Source organism: Nerophis lumbriciformis, linkage group LG28 (assembly GCF_033978685.3).
Source record: "Nerophis lumbriciformis linkage group LG28, RoL_Nlum_v2.1, whole genome shotgun sequence".
Lineage (NCBI taxonomy): Eukaryota > Metazoa > Chordata > Actinopteri > Syngnathiformes > Syngnathidae > Nerophis > Nerophis lumbriciformis.
Window position 1 is genome coordinate 14,065,926 of NC_084575.2, and position 19,630 is coordinate 14,085,555.

Below are 19,630 nucleotides of genomic sequence, written 5' to 3' on the forward strand. Positions count from 1 at the left end.
TTACATGTATGCAATGCCATTTAAATGTAATTATAGATAATAATAATAATAATAATAAATACTGTGTAGTGTTGTAAATAGTCAACGGGAAGGATTTTAGTAAGATATAAGGCATGAGCACTACACAGCCAGAAAAAAACCTAAGCAGGACAAGTAAAAATATTGGGGCAAGTAGATTTGAGAAGTCAGGCAAGTAGAAAAAAACCTTAACGTTGAACCCTGCATGTGTTGAGCTGCTGCCGCTTAAGGTTAGACGGCACTGTACATAGAGCGCTTCTACTCGTTAGTAATAAATTCTAATGTTGGATGTTCACTCCTTCACACAGATGAGTATATAAAAATATTTTCAATGGCCGAAAAGGGCTCGACTTGGAGAGGAGGTAGGCCTACAGTCCGGACCACAGGTGCGACCAGTTCTGAAGCAGCAGGAGTAGGAGGAGGAGGAGGAGGTTGACTGACTGTGGCAGGACACCTCTGCCTCTGTTTCACTTCATGTTGCTGGTAAATAATATGGTTGTAGTAGTAGGCTAAAGTTAAATTATTTAGTATTCACTAATTAAAGGGGCAGAGCTTTAAGAGACATTTTAGCTTTTATATTTTATAAGATATGTTTTTTGTAAGAACCACAATTAATAAATATATTTCAGTGAATCACTAATTGTTCCAATCTGTATATAAATATGTACATAAAATGTTGTAATTATATTCCAACTCCGCGTTCTTCTTGGTCATCGCCGCTGCCGCCGCCACCCCCCACCCCCCGACCACACCACCACAAATAGATGCCTGTCCTGTGGGAAACACTGATATATATATATATATATATATATATATAAGAAATACTTGAAAATATATACACCCCCCGCTACCACCACCTCAACTCATTATAGTTGCATATTACTTACGCATATAAGGTTTTCAAGGCAGAAGCGTATTAGAAAGTATCCAGTAACAAATGTGTCCGCATCATTCAACCTACTGCATCATGAGCTTAATTTCATAAATTATTGTGACCACTGAGTGTTGCCGAGAACAAATTACCACTCCATTGCAAAAGTCTGTCTTAAGGTTTTTCATACCGACTATTGTTCTCTGAGTAATTTCACTTGACCAAGTCTTTTATAATATTCCACACTACAAGATAATAAAAACATGTATGATTCGTGATGATACCATATCGGATTAAAATCGGTATCGACCAATACTCAAGGCTCCAATATTGGTATCGTATTGAAAGTGATATTGTGTTGTGTCCAGTGATGAACTGGTGTATGGACAGTAATTAAGAACAAACCTAGTGTACTACTTTGGTCGCAGCCGTACAGTCGTATTGTACAGTACTAGCCGTTCTTGCAATCACCTTGAAAGTGGATCAATGGGTGGTAGGAGACTTGGAGGTTGTGCCCAGGTTGGGTTACTTCAATTAAAGTAGGTGGTGGAGATGGTGCTTGTATTAATGGTTAAAATCATTTAAAAAAACACTACAGTATAAATCCAGTTTCTACTAAAGAAATGTGAAGGAAAAAACAGCCTTGTGTGTGTGTGTGACTATCAGTGGTACTTGAACTTAACTTTAACTTTAACACCAGTAAGGTGGAAAAACACTATTATTGTATATATCTGATGTATGACACTGAAAGACGTATAAAGTTTCTGAGTAAATAGATATATATAATAGTATCAAACTCAGAGAGATTCCTGAGCCATTTTGGGACAATGAGCAAGCCAGACACCTCATCGCGTAACATAGAGTTAGGAACCACAGATCTCTTCATCACCAACAACAATGCAAATCATGCATACTTTGTAAGAGCCAACAACAATTACTTTGGAAAATATTGTGATTCAGAATCTTATATTTATAGCCAGAGTATAATGAGGTTGAGCTACAAGTTTTAGATGCTCTGCTAAACAGATATAGCTGTAGTGAAACACTAAGCATCATGTTGCAGTATTGCTAAGTGCTAAACAAGAAATACAATCTACAAAAATAATAAAACGATAGCTTACTTTTCAGTTCAATTTTAGGACTAGATGGAACAATCTCATGATACAAAATAACCTGAGTAGAGTGGTAACAGAAGGCTACCTCTTTCGGAGCTGCTTCAGTGCGGTTATGGTGTTGGACCTGGTTGGGTAGGATTGCAAAATGGGGGACAAAGAGGAGAAGGGGGATGGTTGACAGCTTCATTGGGGTCATCACGTGGGCACCCTCCTTCACCGATGTTTCAATGATAGGCCCACAACATCTCCAGAGGGCTAATCGGCAACACTTGGCATCCCAGGTGAGCCCCCCTGATGTGAACTGCCTCCATGCCCAATAGCTCCCTCCATGAGACATTTTTCCTCTCAACTCCTTCCCAGCTCATCCACTGTCCTTGCTTGACTTGTGAGACAGCCTTTGCACATCTTGTTGCCTGCTCGTGCCGACGTCGCTGAGTTGGAGCAGCCGTATGCCACAACGGTCTGCTCTCTCCAAGGCCAAGGCCTCCTCTCCCCTGCTGCACAAGGCCAATGATGTCTCTGTGCCTAAGATCTTCCTTTGCTTGCAGAGTAGCTGCCGCTGCAGTCCATTTCCTTCCGGTCACCAAGGTAGGAGCTGTTTGGGCAACGCATGGGTCACGAGACTCTGTTAGCGTCATTTCCAGCCTTAGCTTTGCACACTTAAACTCCTCTACTAGGCTGGAAACAGGAAGCTCTAGAACACCTCTTCCATACAGACCGATGTTACTGAAGCATTTGGGAAGACCCAGCCACTTCCTAGCAAAGGAGCTAACCACCCTCTCCAACTTTTCTACCTTTGTGGTTGGTACGTCATAGATGGTAAGAGGCCACATTAGCCTGGGTAGCAACCCAAATTTGAGGCACCACAGCTTCAACCGGCCAGGGAGCATGGTCTTATCGATGTTTTCAAGGCCAGTTATAGTATCCTGCTTGAGCTGGTCCACTTGTGCTGTGTCTTTGAGGGTGGCATGATATCAATGTCCAAGACTCTTGACAGGCTTTTCAGACACTGTTGGTATAGCCTCCTCACCAACACAAAATCGATGTTCCATCAGCTTCCCCTCAAGTGATTGTCATGCTGCTGTCTCCCCCCATTCAACATGTACAGAAGTTGCGTTATATGCTGTTGAGCTTGTTGCTTTAAAACAAGACAAGCAAAAACAAAAGTATGTTATGGAGTGTCATGTGTCGATCCAACAACAAAAGAAGGGATCCAGTTGTCGTCTTAACGAGCTGTTTATTCACGACATTACAGCTACTCCAAGTGCTAACTGCTAGCTTCAAACACATACACAGAATGTCGAAACATGAAGATGCGCCGCAACTCGTACGTAATCACAACATAAAAAGCACAGAACAGCTACATTTCAAAAAGAGGGGTAAAGCAAAAGTAGTGAACAGAAGGGAAACATTATAAATAAATCGCATGATAACGTCGGACAAGCTGAAATGCACAATGCCATATTTGGTAACAGTGGAAGTCTCATGCTTCTTCAGCACCTGCTGTAAGCGAACATATTCAAAAGATGGCGCCCCAGCACAATTAATAACACACCTTTCCGTTTATGTTAGGTTCTGCGCATGTCAAAGTAAAGTATTCCGATTTAAGGTGTGATTCATGAAAACGCACATCCTAACATCCTAATCAGATAATTTTTTTCAGGTTACCATGTACACAGGAACATTCGAATCCGAATGATGATCAGATTAAATACATGTTGTCCATGTACACGTGGCTGCTATGTTCTCCACTGCCATAAATGGTAGGCACCGACTGCGCCATTAAAATAAGCTTTTTGGAAAATATTGCCGCAGGTTTGTACTGTAAAGCATGAATCTTCCAAGTGGTTGGCACACACAAAGTGATACTTCTTCCCAGTTGAAGGCACATTGCTGCAAAACAAAAATGTTAGTTGAGTACCTTTAAGTTCTTCAAATGAGACTACAGGTGTGTAGTGACCCGTGTTGTGTAATACTGTTCAACCAATAACAAAGCATTTTCGTTCTTAGGGTTGTACTTTGGAGCATGTTGTCCGGCGGACTACAAACGCTCGTACATAAATTAAAAATGGCGGATTACCACAAAGATCTTCGGGTGAATTTCTATCATATATGGATAAAAAGCTGATGTCACCGGTGGGAAAAATGTGACAGGTTGGGCAGTTTCCGAACGGCTCGTTTAGTGGAAGCATGAAGGAATGTTTTATAAATATTGCCGCAATACCTCCACGGTTTGATTTAAAATTTTCGGGATTTATGCAGATTTCAAATACACAAAAGCAGGTACCAAAAGGTAAGAAAAGTTATTTTTGCATAATTGGTCCCCTTTAATAATGAAGTTAAAACAAATAATAACAAAATAAACTGTCCTCCTCGATTTCAGCCGCCCTGCCAACACGCACACACACTGTCACTATTCCTGTGGTAAACTCACAGTTTAAAATCACATAACTCCTTAACTTTAACAGCCAGGTGGCTATAATGATTAAGATTAAAAAATAAATCCACTTTACCTCTTTGGTTAATCTTGTTGGTGTGCAGCGAAAAGGAGGGTTGAGGAGGTGGCAGTTTCGACAAAGCTATGGATACCTACTGAATGTTTTAAACCACACATTGCTTGTCCATTTGTTTGTTTGGGCTCATATTGATTTAGCAAAACTGGAAAAATGCTTTAAAAAGGCTAAAAAACACCTAAAAAGGACACAAAGTAGCAGTTAGCACAGGAGCTAACGACAGCTCGGCTCTGCTGACTGAATGAGCACTGGAGATCGATCAGCCCGCCGACAGTTTTTGCAAAGTTTATTATTGTACCGCATTAATAGATTTAAGTCAACACATAGCCATGTTAAATTTGTTCTGACAAATATTGTGACAATTCAGTATTCTAATATGATACAAACTATCAGGGGCGCCGAAAAGGGGGGGTAAAGGAGACGGATTCTAGGGGCCCATGATGGAGGGGGGCCCAGAGAGGCCCCTAATGATGATGAAATTATAATACAGAAAAAATAATGACACTGTGTTGGGGGCCCTGTAAAGATTCTTTTCATGGGGCCCAAAATCCCTAGCGGCGCCCCTGCAAACTATCATATTAGGCAAATTTATATCGATTCCCGTTTTTTTGGGTAGCATTTCAATTGATATCTTATTGTGCACATAACTCTTATAACATATAACAAAGCAATTATTCACATAAGAACATATAACAACTGCTCAATTCATCATTTAATTTAATAACCATATTACCATTATAGCAGTTATTAGTCTTTGTTTGGACTCGCCCTTTTTCTGGGCAAAGGCCACCCAGGTTCTTTTGGTCTTGTCCGAATAAAGCAAGGAGTCTAGAATTAAACTTTCACAATTTATTTTATTAAGTGGAGTAAGTACAAAACAGTTGCAATACCAGTGCTGGAGACAAGACCATGCTCGCTAAGAAGACTGGCGTTCTCTGAACATCGTCCCAGTGCTCTCTTAATTTCGTCCATTCTGCTGCCCCACCCAAGCGGAGCTGCTTTGGCTTCAATCCTTCGAAACCGAAAGTTAATCTTAGTGTGTGTATGAGCAAACACAAACACAAACACACACACACACACACACACACACACACACACACACACACACACACACACACACACACACACACACACACACACACACACACACACACACACACGAATCTGCATTCGCTCCATCTCGCACCTGGCACCTCCTCTCACCATCGAAACTAGAGAGTAGGTTATGTGTGTGAATGAGAGCAGGCGTTACCATAGCAATAGGGGGAACTTGTTGTGGTTAGCTCCTCAAGTAAAACGAAGTGCCCAAAGAATGACTCCCCACTCATTCTATTCTACTCGACAACGAAATATCCCAATCATTTGCATTTAACATTTTGACAATATCAATTCTCAAAAGATGAAATTTGACTTTTGTTCTATGCTGTGAACGTTAATGAACTTAGCAATAATGAATTGATCAAATCAATTTAATTGTTAGGGTTTTGGCCCTGTGAAGAGGTGCTGACTTGTCCATGGTGTACACTGCCTTCCGTCGGAGTGCAGCTGGGATAGGCTCCAGCCCCCCCCCCCCGCAATCTTTAGAGGGACAAGCAGCAGAACATCGATGAATGGCAATTTAATTGTTAGGGTTTTGGCCCTGTGATTAGATGGCGACTTGTCCAGGGTGTACCTTGCCTTCCGCCGTAGTGCAGCTGGGATAGGCTCCAGCCCTTCCGCGACCCTTAGAAGGACAAGCGGTAGAAAATGGATGGATGGGTTAAAGGGCCTGCCTCGCTATGGTAGAAAAGAATAAGGTCATTTCTATACATCATATACCATGAACATATGCGCAATAATGTTAGACCCCTTATCAATTAACCTTTTCACAGAGATTATTTTGACACAGTAAATATAAGAGCAGACACCATTAGCAGGGATGCACTAAAATAAAAACATTTTTACAGTCTAGCTCACACAAAAACCTTCCACAATTGTTATTTTCACTTGTGCTAACAATTCATTGTTTTTGTTTGATTGATTGTCTTGTTGTGTTGTCATTAAAGTCTAACACAACATATCTAATGGTGCCCTTTGCATATATTAAAAAAATCCAAATACTTATACCTTCTTTTTAACAAATGCTTCTCTCTTTTAGAGCTGGATGTCTGCTATGGAAAACAAATAAAGAAGATCTAGCTGCAGGATGAAAACATGGCCGCACCCATTATTGCAACCCCAGGACCTCACAGCTTCAAGAAGTTCACCGCGGAGTCGCTCGCTAACATCGAGAAGCGCATCAAAGAAGAGGAGAACAAAAAGCCAGCCAAGCCTCGGTCGGACAGCAGTCACCGCGACACATCTGACGAGAATGAGCCCAAACCCAACAGGGACCTGGAGGCCGGGAAGAGCCTGCCCCTCATCTATGGCGATGTCCCTAAAGGCATGACGGCGACACCGCTGGAGGACCTGGACCCGTACTATGTCAACAAGAAGGTCAGTTGGCACACACTCACTCATACATTTAACAGTGTTTCTTGCTATGAGTCTTTAAATAACTGCTTATTTACATTAACTCTGAAAGCATAATAGCTACTTAAAAAAAAATACATTGAAAAAATACCATGTCCTATACCAAAAAAATTTTTTCGTCCACCGTGAGAAAACAAAATATATATCAACATACAGAGAGAAAAATCAGTCCTATGTTTGTCTTTCAAAGCCATAATGTGCATCTTTGCATTAGTGTGGCCTCTTTATGGCACTGTTGGCGCACCTTGACAACTCTCCCTGTGTAACCAAAGAGCTGTTCATGTTCACGTTTTTCTTCTTGGCGGCTTAATTCACATGATGTCAACCAGCTTAAGCGTAGCATTTATCAAGTGAGTGTAGACTTTGAGCAGAAAATGCCATATCGCTGTTCTGTTAATGGGTGTTCCAGTTGTTTAAACAGAGAGCTAGGAAAGAGCTTTCATATAGTCCCCAAAAAGTTGTTCATAAAGGGAATAAAGTTAGAGGGAAAAAAATGTACGTAGAACAAAATTACTCTCAAAAATATAACTTTCCTCACTTTGTGAAATACAATCGGACCATGCCTGTGTCTTAAGTGATCACTTTGTAAAATGTTTGGTTTTGGCAGCGCAGATTTTGGTAATCAAAGTCTCTTTTCGGTGGTCGAGTTTTTGGTACATCAAATGTCAATCGTGCGCAAATAAAAGGCTATTTATGTAAATTCATACTGTAACAACCAGCAGGTGTTAATGTTTTATGTTCGTGTGGTTTGGATTTTAAGTCAGTTATTCCCATGTTTGAAAGGTCTGAAAGGTGATTGGCATAAAATAGGGTAGTGTTTTCATGAGAGTTAAAACCTGTTGGAATTGTGCCGTTTGTTATCATAAGATTGGTAATAACATTTTAAAATAGCGTCAGACGTGTGATTTTTTTCTGAGGGCAAAAATATGTTATATTATTTTAATTTGTTTTCAAGCGGAAAAAAAACACCTTATTTTTATGGTGTGGCGTTAAGGAAAATGCTATGGTGGGGCGGCACATTTAATTACATTAAAGGGGAACTGCACTTTTTTTTTTTTGCCTATCGTTCACAATCATTATGAAAGACATGACGACGAATGGATTTTTTTTCATGCATTCTAAATATAAAATAAATTCGATCAAAAGTCTGCTTACAATGGAGCCAATGGGAGCCGTTCAATTCTGCCTATAGAGCTCCTAAAAAACATCCAAATACCTCCATTAGGGTTTTATATACATGATGTAAGTAGATGTGTAGTGTAGCAACGAGCACATTTATAATAACTTTTAATATTTACATATTTTGATAATTTTAAGCATACTTTACATTAATATCAAAAACGCATCAGGTTGTTTGTCTTTTTTTTCATCACTGATTTCTGCTCACTGCAGACTTTATGAAAGTCATAAAAAAAACATCACTTGCTGTACAAAGTCGGCTGTCATTAGGATGCCGACTGCTGGGATGTTCATATATTCCCATTTAGATGAAACATTTCTCATAATCCTCACGAAGAAACGGGGTTGGGGGGGAACAAGTGTTTTTCGTGTTATTCTAGCTATTTCCAGATCCTAAATGGCTATCGAAGTGTCGCAATTTGTCGGATTATATCTACTTTTCAGGTGAGAAGCATGATTTATGATCGACAATAAACTTACAGGGAGCAGGTAAACGAGGAAGCAGCTGATCAGTCGATGATCTTAACATCGGCACACAGGAAGTGATCTATAAATCGTTGGTCTGCGTTAGCGCTTATGATATTAATATCACTATTACTTGGTTAATATTCAAGTCACAAAATAATCATTTTGAAATGATTATTTATCGGATTTTATTGGCGGAATAGTGGAGCTCCTATTGGGTCCGCTGTAAGCGGACTTTTATCTATGTTTATTTATTATTTAGAATGCATTAAAAAAATTAATTCATCCGTCGTCATGTCTTTCATAATGATTGTGAACGATAGGCAAAATTCCCCAAAAAGTGCAGTTACCCTTTGAGGGGAAATCCTGTAGTTTTAGTTTTTTCTTGCGTGTGATACCTCACGTTTTTGCAGTTACACACTTCAACATGTCCAAAAAGGAGACAGAAGAAGCAGGTTTATTGATGAGAAATGAGAAAAAACGTGACGACAAAATGAAAAAATCATGGTGAACATAAACGATCATAAATCTGGTTTTGCTTGAACATTTTTCACCATTTTAATAACCTTTAAAGTTTGAAGTCTGCACTTTTTGCATGTGATTTGCAAGGATGAGGAGCTAAAAGTGGGGCGTTTGAAAACCAAGGTACCACTGTGTCTATTTTTGCTTAGCCTTCATGTGCCTATCATGCCAGGATGTGTGTGTCAAGATGGGCGCCCTCGACAAGCCAAAAAGGGGACTTGCATAGAGCTCAGGACTGCTGTGTGGCTGCGTCGTCATGCAGCGATGGAATTTTCCATGTCTGTGAGGTCAAAGGCTCCAATAATAAAATATGATGGTTGAATGCTTCGTAGTTTTTAACATTCTTAATATAAAAACAACGAAACTGTCCTGGCTAACTTTGATAATGGCCATTACACATTTTTTTCACACTTTATTCATGTGAAACGATTTTTATACTACTTGACTAGAACTCAAATTTGGTTACACGCATCTTTTGGAACTTATTAACTGTTATTTTGTAAGAAAACATTTAGATTTAACAAAATTGAAATTCGCAAACAAAACTCCCCCCGGGGATCTAACCCAATAGTTTTTTTAAATTTGCTGTTATATTCTTAACAGTGACATAGCAGGAAGGGCTAGGATATGAATATGTTAAAATTTCATATGATGCGCCCTGTCATTCATTAATTACCATTTTACATGCGCCATTTCATGCGAACAAGTGATAACAGATCTTTGATTGATTGATTGAGACTTTTATTAGTAGGTTGCACAGTGAAGTACATATTCCGTACAATTGACCACTAAATGGTAGCACCTGAATAAGTTTTTCAACTTGTTTAAGTCGGGGTCCACTTAAATTGATTCATGATACAGATATATACTATCAGATATATACTATCATCATAATACAGTCATCACACAAGATAATCACATTGAATTATTTACATTATTTACAATCCGAGGTTTGGTTGATATCATCAGTCATCAACAATTGAGAACAGAGAAATGGATATTCGAACAGTGTAGGTCTGACTTGGTAGGATATGGAGAGAGAGAGAGAGAGAGAGAGAGAGAGAGAGAGAGAGAGAGAGAGAGAGAGAGAGAGAGAGAGAGAGAGAGAGAGAGAGAGAGAGAGAGAGAGAGAGAGAGAGAGAGAGAGAGAGAGAGAGAGAGAGAGAGAGAGAGAGAGAGAGAGAGAGAGAGAGAGACCAGAAGGCATAAAAAAAAGTATCTGCATTTGATTGTTTACATTTGATTATTAGTTTAGGGTTGTAGCTGCCTGGAGGTGAACCTTTATTGCGGTTTTGAAGGAGGATAGAGATGCACTTTCTTTTATAACTGTTGGGAGCGCATTCCACATTGATGTGGCATAGAAAAAGAACGAGTTAAGACCTTTGTTAGTTCGGAATCTGGGTTTAACAGGGTTAGTGGCGCTCCCCCTGGTGTTGTGGTTATGGCGGTCATTTACGTTAAGGAAGTAGTTTGACATGTACTTCGGTATCAGGGAGGTGTAGCGGATTTTATAGACCAGGCTCAGTGCAAGTTGTTTTACTCTGTCCTCCACCCTGAGCCAGCCCACTTTGGAGAAGTGGGTAGGAGTGAGGTGGGATCTGGGGTGGAGGTCTAGAAGTAATTTGACTAGCTTGTTCTGGGATGTTTGGAGTTTAGATTCGAGGGTTTTGGAGGTGCTAGGGTACCAGGAGGTGCAGGCGTAATCGAAAAAGGGTTGAATGAGAGTTCCCGCCAGAATCCTCATGGTGCTTTTGTTGACCAGAGAGGAGATTCTATAGAGAACTCTCATACGTTGGTTGACCTTTTTGATTACTTTGGTTGCCATTTTATCACAGGAAAAATTAGCCTCTAGAATGGAACCTAGGTAGGTGACCTCATCTTTCCTGGTGATAACAATGTCACCCACTTTTATAGTGATGTCAGTCATCAAGTCATTTTAATTAATTATACTTTTCATGACTTTAAAGGGGAACTACACTTTTTTTGGAATTTTGCTCATCCTTCACAACCATTATGAAAGACATGACGACAGATGTATTTTTTTTAAATGCATTCTAACTCTTAAACAAACGTAAATAAAAGTCCGCTTACAGCGGAGCAAATGGAGGTCCTGTATTCCGCCCATAAAACTCAATAAAAACCATTCAAAAAGCGCCAACAATACTCTTATTTACATTTTGTGACTTGAGTATTAACCAAGTATTAGTGATATTGTTATTATAAGCTCTAACACAGACAAACTATTTGTAGCGGCATCGTGATCACGAGCTTGTGTGCCAAATTTTGATATGATCGACTGATCAGCTGCTTCTTCCTTTCTTTGCTTGTCAAAGTTGATTGTAGATTATAAATCATGTCTATCACATGGATAGTAGAAGGATGAGGACATACTTTGACAAGTTGGTACACTTTGACAGCCAATTTAGACCTGGAAATGGTAAGGACGACACAAAAAGACGCTTGGTTCCACCCCCCTTTTTTCTTTGCGAGGATTACGAGTAATTTTTCATCTAAATGGGAATATATGAACATCCTAGCGGTCGGCATATTAATGACAGCAGATATTGTACAGTAAGTGATGTTTTATTATGTTTGTTGGCTCTCTTGAAGTCTGCAGTGAGCAGTAATCAATAATGTAGTCAAAAAAAAAAGCGAACATAGTGATGCGTTACTGAAAATGGGCAAAATACTTAAATGTTAAATGTTATTATAAATGTGCTTGTTACTACATTACTTACATCTGTCAGGCACTGTTGTCGGTCTTGAACTCCAAGATGCAGAGATGGCAGGCGTAGCGCAGAAAAACCTTAATGTCAAAAAGGAAATAGTGCATCTGGTAAGTGCACATGCAGGGAAAACAAGAACCAGGAAACAAGCAACAGGAAACAGGAAACCAGGAAACAGGAAACAATCATCGAGCCCTGACTGGAGGGTGAGGCAAGCATAAATAGTAGCCTGATTAGCAACTTCAACCAAGTGTGCCAGGCTTCCAATCAGGGACAGGTGAGGGAAACGAGCGTTCAGGAGACATGCAGGAAATGTAACTGAAATAAGAGTGCTGACAGGAAATAAACACAAACAAAGGCAGCACAACCAAACGTGAATGTGACGGATCATCACAGTATCCCCCCCTTTAGGGACGGATTCTAGATGTCCCCCCCCCAAAAAAAAGGTTCACAAGTCACGGGAGGCTGGAGGGAGTAATGGTGGATGGTCGCCAAACTGCGCCAATGCCTCAAAGGCAGACCAACAGTCCAGGCCATGTGACCCTGCAGCCAGCGGAGAAGACCCTGGTGGCGGCGACGCGTTGAACGCTGCTGCATCTGGTGAGGCGGGCGACCACGTAACGTCCACTTTCTTGGCCGATGAGGAGGAGGCGTTTGGGCGTTTGATGGCCACTTGTGCGGCAGGAAAGCAGGAGGTCGCGGAGGTGATGAGCATGGCGGACGCGTAGTGGGACGGCCCGCCGGAGACAAAGATGACGGCGCCATGGGACGGCCCGCCAAAGACGAAGATGGCGGCACCGTGGGACGGCCCGGTGCAGACGACGATAGTATTTCCAGAGCTGGAGCAGCAGGCGCCTGGGCTGTTGGCATGTCCAGAGCTGGAGCAACAGGTGGCCTCACTGAGAGAGGTGAGAGTTGTGCTTCCCCTGTGGCACAGCTGACCTTAGCCCCCCCAAAGAGGCCAACAGACGACAGGGATGGGTGGGAGGGAGCTTGAAAAGAGGCAAAATATTTATTTGATTCGGCCATTAGTGCCAAAATCTTGGCAAGCTTTTCTGGTTCGTATTTGGCTCGATGATTCTGTCAGGAATTGCTTTTGGTCTTGAACCCCAAGATGCAGAGATGGCAGGCAGAGCGCAGGAAAACATGACTTTAATGTCAAAAAGGAAATAGTGCAACTGGTAACTGCACATGCAGGGAAAACAGGAACCAGGAAACAGGAAACCAGGAAACATGAAGAAATCATCGAGCCCTGACTGGAGGGCGAGGCAGGCATAAATAGTATCCTCATTGGCAACTGCAACCAAGTGCGCCAGGCTGCCAATCAGGAACAGATGAAGGAAACGAGCGCTCAGAAAGACATGCAGGAAATGAAACTAAAATAAGAGCGCTGACAGGAAATAAACACAAACTAAGGAAACACAACCAAATGTGAATGTGACAGATCGTCACAACATCATGTATATAAAACCTTAATGGAGGTGTTTGGATGTTTTTTAAAGGCTTTATAGGCAGAATCAAGCGGCTTCCATAGACTTCAATGGAAGCGAACATTTGATCGCATTTATTTACTATTTAAAATGCATTAAAAAAAAAATCCGCCATCATGTCTTTGATAATGATTGTGAACGATAGGCAAAATTCCCCAAAAAGTGCAGCTCCCCTTTAACGGACTATATTCCTTATCATTTCATTGGTAAACCTAATTAGCATGCTACATGCATTACTGTCTCACACATGCTTTTTTACCTCCGCTATTGCTAATGCTACAAACACAACATAAACACTTAGCTAATGCCATACTTGCCAACCCTCCCGGATTTTCTGGGAGACTCACGAAATTCAGCGCCTCTCTCGAAAACCTCCCGGGACAAATTTTCTCCCGAAAATCTCCCGAAATTCTGGCGGAGCTGGAGGCCACGCCCCCTCCAGGTTTATTGTTAGGCAGTTTCATTAAATAAATAAATGATAAATGGGTTGTACTTGTATAGCGCTTTTCTACCTTCAAGGTACTCAAAGCGCTTTGACACTACTTCCACATTTACCCATTCACACACACATTCACACACTGATGGAGGGAGCTGCCATGCAAGGCGCTAACCAGCACCCATCAGGAGCAAGGGTGAAGTGTCTTGCTCAGGACACAACGGACATGACGAGGTTGGTACTAGGTGGGGATTGAACCAGGGACCCTCGGGTTGCGCACGGCCACTCTTCCACTGCGCCACGCCGTCCCCATTAACAACAACAGCAGTCACGTTTTCGTCTACCGTAAAGCAGTTCGTCTGCCGTAAACAGCAATGTTGTGACACTCTTGAACAGGACAATACTGCCATCTACTGTACATGCATATGTGACAATAACATCTACGGCTTTTAGAGAGTGCAGTGCACAACTGCGTACACAACAAGGAGACGAAGCAGAATGCATCATCAGAGAGGGTGTTCAGCATGGTTAGAAAAATAGTGACAGAGAATAGAACAAGGATGGACAATTCAACCCTTAACTCAACAATGAGTAGATGAGTGTTATGTGTGTGTATATGTGTAAATAAATGAACACTGAAATTCAAGTATTTCTTTTATATATATATATATATATATATATATATATATATATATATATATGTAATAAAATAAATATATATATGTATATGTAATAAAATAAATATATATATATAGCTCGAATTCACTGAACTTCAAGTATTTCTTATATATATATATATATATATATATATATGTATATATATATAATAAAATAAATATATATATATATATAGCTATAATAAAATAAATAAATAAATATATATATATATATATATATATATATATATATATATATATATATATATATATATATATATATATATAGCTATAATTCATTGAAAGTCAAGTATTTCTTATATATATATATGAAATACTTGACTTTGTGAATTCTAGCTGTAAATATACTCCTCCCCTCTTAACCACGCCCCCAACCACGCCCCCCACCCCACCCCCGACCACGCCCCCCGCCACCCCCCACGCCCCACCTCCGGAAATCGGAGGTCTCAAGGTTGGCAAGTATGGCTAATGCATTATATTTTTTTACGGCTTAAAATAAGATAAGAATGTGGGGTAATATATTTGAGTTGTTTAGTTTTAAGGCCAAGGTTTAGTTATTTTGGTAACTAACATAAAAAGGCAAAGGGGCTGTTTACAACATTAAGCGGTTGCCTAGAGGAGGCTAACTTTACAAAGTGTTGTAAGCATGCGGCTTCGAGCGCGTAAGCAATGCCCCATGTATACACGCATTTGTTATGTTTGCTGTTAGCTAATGATAGCGACTTGGCAAAGTTACCTACGAAAGTTAAATATCACTGAATGTATCTGTCATTAAAACAACAACTTGACTGCAAATTATTAGTTGCTTCTCTGGGACTGCTTTTGACCTGTGTATGAGACGATGTGAGTGACAGCCTGACATGAGACTCTGGCCAACAAGCAATAAATAATTAGTATTCTTATTAGTAATTGTGAAACATTTTGAAACTTTTAAAACACTTTTGGTAACATAAGCTAGCCGGTGGTGTTCTTGTTACATATATTTGTTATATATATTTTTGGTTTAAATAATGTAGGTTTGGGGCAGCACGGTGGCAGAGGGGTTAGTGCGTCTGCCTCACAAAACGAAGGTCCTGAGTAGTCCTGGGTTCAATCCCGGGCTGGGGAACTTTCTGTGTGGAGTTTGCATGTTCTCCCCGTGACTGCGTGGGTTCCCTCCGGGTACTCCGGCTTCCTCCCACCTCCAAAGACATGCACCTGGGGATAGGTTGATTGGCAACACTAAATTGGCCCTAGTGTGTGAATGTTGTCTGTCTATCTGTGTTGGCCCTGCGATGAGGTGGCGACTTGTCCAGGGTGTACCCCGCCTTCCACCCGATTGTAGCTGAGATAGGCTCCAGCGCCCCCCGCGACCCCGAAGGGAATAAGCGGTAGAAATGGATATGTAGGTTTGAGCAATTTGCAGTCACTTCAAGGGAAAACTGGCAGGTGATATTTTAACCCTCTGGGGACATTCAATTTTAATTATCTACAAATCCAAAGGGACATGAAAGTCATTACATTTTTGAAGGCCTAAAAACATTTTAGATTCATACTTTTTTTCCCCCCTTTGTTGCTCAAATTTCTCCAAAAACTTCCGTCCTAAACAAAAATAATAATTTTAAAATATTGACACTTTGAAAGGCCTTTTGATCAGGTAATGTCAAATGTTTAAATTAGTAAAATAACTAATGCTATCGTGCACATTTATACTTGTTGACAACTGTGAAATAATTTTATGAATAGGCCATTAAAGGGTTAAAATAATTTAAAAAATGTTTAATGGGTGAAGGTGATTGAGAGAAGGACTTTTATGTCCTGTTTGGCTTTGGGGTGTTGTCAAATAACTTGCAGTGTATCGTACACCTGTCAAAGTATTGCACAATTAAATCAAAAATTCAACATGGAAAAATCATGGATAATGGAGGAATGCAGCAAAAATAGAGGGGACGGTGTGGCGTGGTTGGGAGAGTGGATGTGCCAGCAACATGAGGGTTCCTGGTTCAATCCCCACCTTCTACCAACTTCGTCACGTCCGTTGTGTCCTTGAGCAAGACACTTCACCCTTGCTCCTGATGGGTCGTGGTTAGGGCCTTGCATGGCAGCTCCCGCCATCAGTGTTTGAATGTGTGTGTGAATGGGTGAATGTGGAAATGGTGTCAAAGCGCTTTGAGTACCTTGAAGGTAGAAAAGCGTTACACAAGTATAACCCATTTACCATTTACCATATAGCTAAAAATATAGCAACAACTTACTGATTGGACTAAACAAGTCTGCCTTCATTCCATGAGGGTTAATAAATACAATTGTTGAATAAAAAAATAAAAAAAAGGTGGTAGGATGGGACGGTAGAACTAAAGAGACAAACTCTTTGCTGTGAGTTCTTTAGTGCTTGTCACTTTTTTTTATCAAAGTGCTGGAACTTGCAACTTTCTTTGATCCATTGGTGGCTTCTTTGCAGTCATACCCAATAAAAATTGACAATTTTTGGCCGTACAATAAAAAAATACTGTATATGAAAAACGAGGCAACATTTTTGTACCTATAAGTTGTATTCACCTAATGTGAATAGGTTGTGTTCACCTAACGTCACTCATTAACTATGCACGGCTTAAGGGGTGGTCAAGCGATTGTCTGTTGTCAAAGTTGTCACCATTTTGCCTTTTTCAAATACAAATGCCCTATGCTTGTGTTGTTTTAGGCTTTTGGAACCATTTAAATTGCAAAAAGGATACACGTTTCTTCAAAATTCCTCAAGAGGTAATTAACGAGGGCGAAAGAGTGCAAAATTTTACAAAACGACCACAAGAAAAGTGGCTCTCAAATTGCACTCCAGTCCAAGGGAACAGAGTCGAAGAATGCATAAGTTTGCAGTGATCACTCTGTTAAATGAATGAATGAATGAACACGTACAGTCGGCGCCAGCTGACTGCTCATATTACACAGATTGCTCAAAATTCCTAATAAAGCACCAACCAGTTCCTTTGTTCCATAAATCCCACGTATGCACACCTCTTGTTCACAAAGGTGCAGTATTTGCTTTATTTGACGGGCATAACAGCTGGCGATGTGCAACACCATCCCGGAAGTAATGGTCGAGATGCCATCTTGAATTCTTGCGACAGCTCGCTAAAATAGACCAGGATGAAGTCTCATGATAGTTTGTAATTAAGTTAAATCTTGAAATGCAACCTCACTCGGGAGAGTCTTGATAACAAAGTCCTTGACCCTGCCTCAGACAAAGAATTTGTTGGCCTTCGTGCTTTTCCGAGTTTTCATCGGTTTTGTTGTGTAGAATGACGTCTGAAGCACCAGCAACATGTCTGGGAACTCTACCGACGGAGAATCCTTGATACCACTCAACAGATCTTTTTTCGATAAAGTATAAGTATCGATTTTTGTTTTTTTGTTCGTATCTGCTTTTAGTGGTAAGATCTCGGCCTCTTTGTTACTCAGGTATTTTGCTGCAGAGTAGCCATGTTGGTGTGGTTGACCACCACTTCATTTACTTCCGTTCAAAATTCACGTGACTGAATACAACCTATTAATATTATTATGGGGCAGCACAGTGAAACAGGGGTTAGTGCATGTGCCTCACAATACGAAGGACCTGGGTTCGATCCCTGGGCTCGGGGTCTTTCTGTGTGGGGTTTGCATGTTCTCCCTGTGACTGTGTGGGTTCCCTCCGTGTGTGTACTCTGACTTCCTCCCACCTCCAAAGACATGCACCTGGGGATAGGTTGATTGGCAACACGAAATTGGCCCTAGTGTGTGAATGTGAGTGTGAATGTTGTCTGTCTATCTGTGTTGGCCCTGCGATGAGGTGGCGACTTGTCCACGGTGTACCCCGAATTCAGCTGGGACAAGCTCCAGCACCCCCCGCTACCCCGAAAGGGACAAGCGGTAGAAAATGGATGGATGGATAGTATTATTATGATTAGAGATTTCCGAAAATGGCTTTTTTGCCGATATCCGATATTCCAATTTTGTCCAACTCTTAATTACCGATTCCGATATCAACCGATCCCGATATATACAGTCGTGGAATTAACACATTATTATGCCTAATTTTGTTGTGATGCCCCGCTGGATGCATTAAACAATGTAACAACGTTTTCCAAAATAAATCAACTCAAGTTATGGAAAAAATGGCAACATGGCACTGCCATATTTATTATTGAAGTCACAAAGTGCATTATTTTTTTTTAACATGCCTCAAAACAGCAGATTGGAATTTGGGACATGCTCTCCCTGAGAGAGAATGAGGAGGTTGAGGTGGATGGGGTTGGTGGGGGGCGGGTATTGAGGTTGGGGTGGCGGGGGGAAGGAGGGATAGGGGTAGCGAGGGGTGTATATTTTAGCGTCCCGGAAGAGTTAGTGCTGCAAGGGGTTCTGGGTATTTGTTCTGTTGTGTTTATGTTGTGTTACAGTGCGGATGTTCCCCTGAAATGTGTTTGTCATTCTTGTTTGGTGTGGGTTCACAATGTGGCGCATATTTCGAACAGTGTTAAAGTTGTTTATACGGTCACCCTCAGTGTGACCTGTATGGCTGTTGACCAAGTATGCTTGCATTCACTTGTGTGTGTGAAAAGCCGTAGATATTGTGTGACTGGGCCGGCACGCAAAGGCAGTGCCTTTAAGGCAGTGCCTTTAAGGCAGTGGTTCTTAACCTGGGTTCGATCGAACCCTAGGGGTTCGGTGAGTCGGACTCAGGGGTTCGGCGGAGGTCAAAACACACCCGACTCATCGTGTAAATACAAGCTTCTCCCTATCGGCATATTACGGATACGGCAACAGCTGACTGGTTCGCAGGTGTGTAATTTGTTGTGAGTTTATGCACTGTGTTGGTTTTGTTGTTTGAACAAGGTGATGTTCATGCACGGTTCATTTTATGCACCAGTAAAAAAACATGGTAACACTTTAGTATGGGGAACATATTCACCATTAATTAGTTGCTTATTAACATGCAAATTAGCAACATATTGGCTCTTAACTAGTCATTATTAAGTACTTATTAATGCCTTATTCGCCATGGCCTTATTATAACCCTAACCCTCTAACCCTGACCCTAAACCTAACCAAATAACTCTAAATTAAGTCTTTATTACTTAAAATATGTTCCCCTAGT

At 40.9% G+C, this 19,630-nt stretch overlaps 1 protein-coding gene across 3 annotated transcripts in view; it reads left to right on the forward strand.

Moving 5' to 3' along the window:
• The window catches only part of LOC133570876 (sodium channel protein type 8 subunit alpha-like), a 118,605-nt gene that overhangs the window by 12,623 nt on the left and 86,352 nt on the right, over positions 1-19,630 (forward strand). For all 3 annotated transcript variants that reach the window (XM_061923640.1, XM_061923641.1, XM_061923639.1), the window contains exon 2: positions 6,655-6,992. In XM_061923640.1, coding sequence (XP_061779624.1) covers positions 6,711-6,992 — 282 coding nt within the window. In that variant the 5' untranslated portion in view covers positions 6,655-6,710. The remainder of the gene's footprint in view (positions 1-6,654; positions 6,993-19,630) is intronic.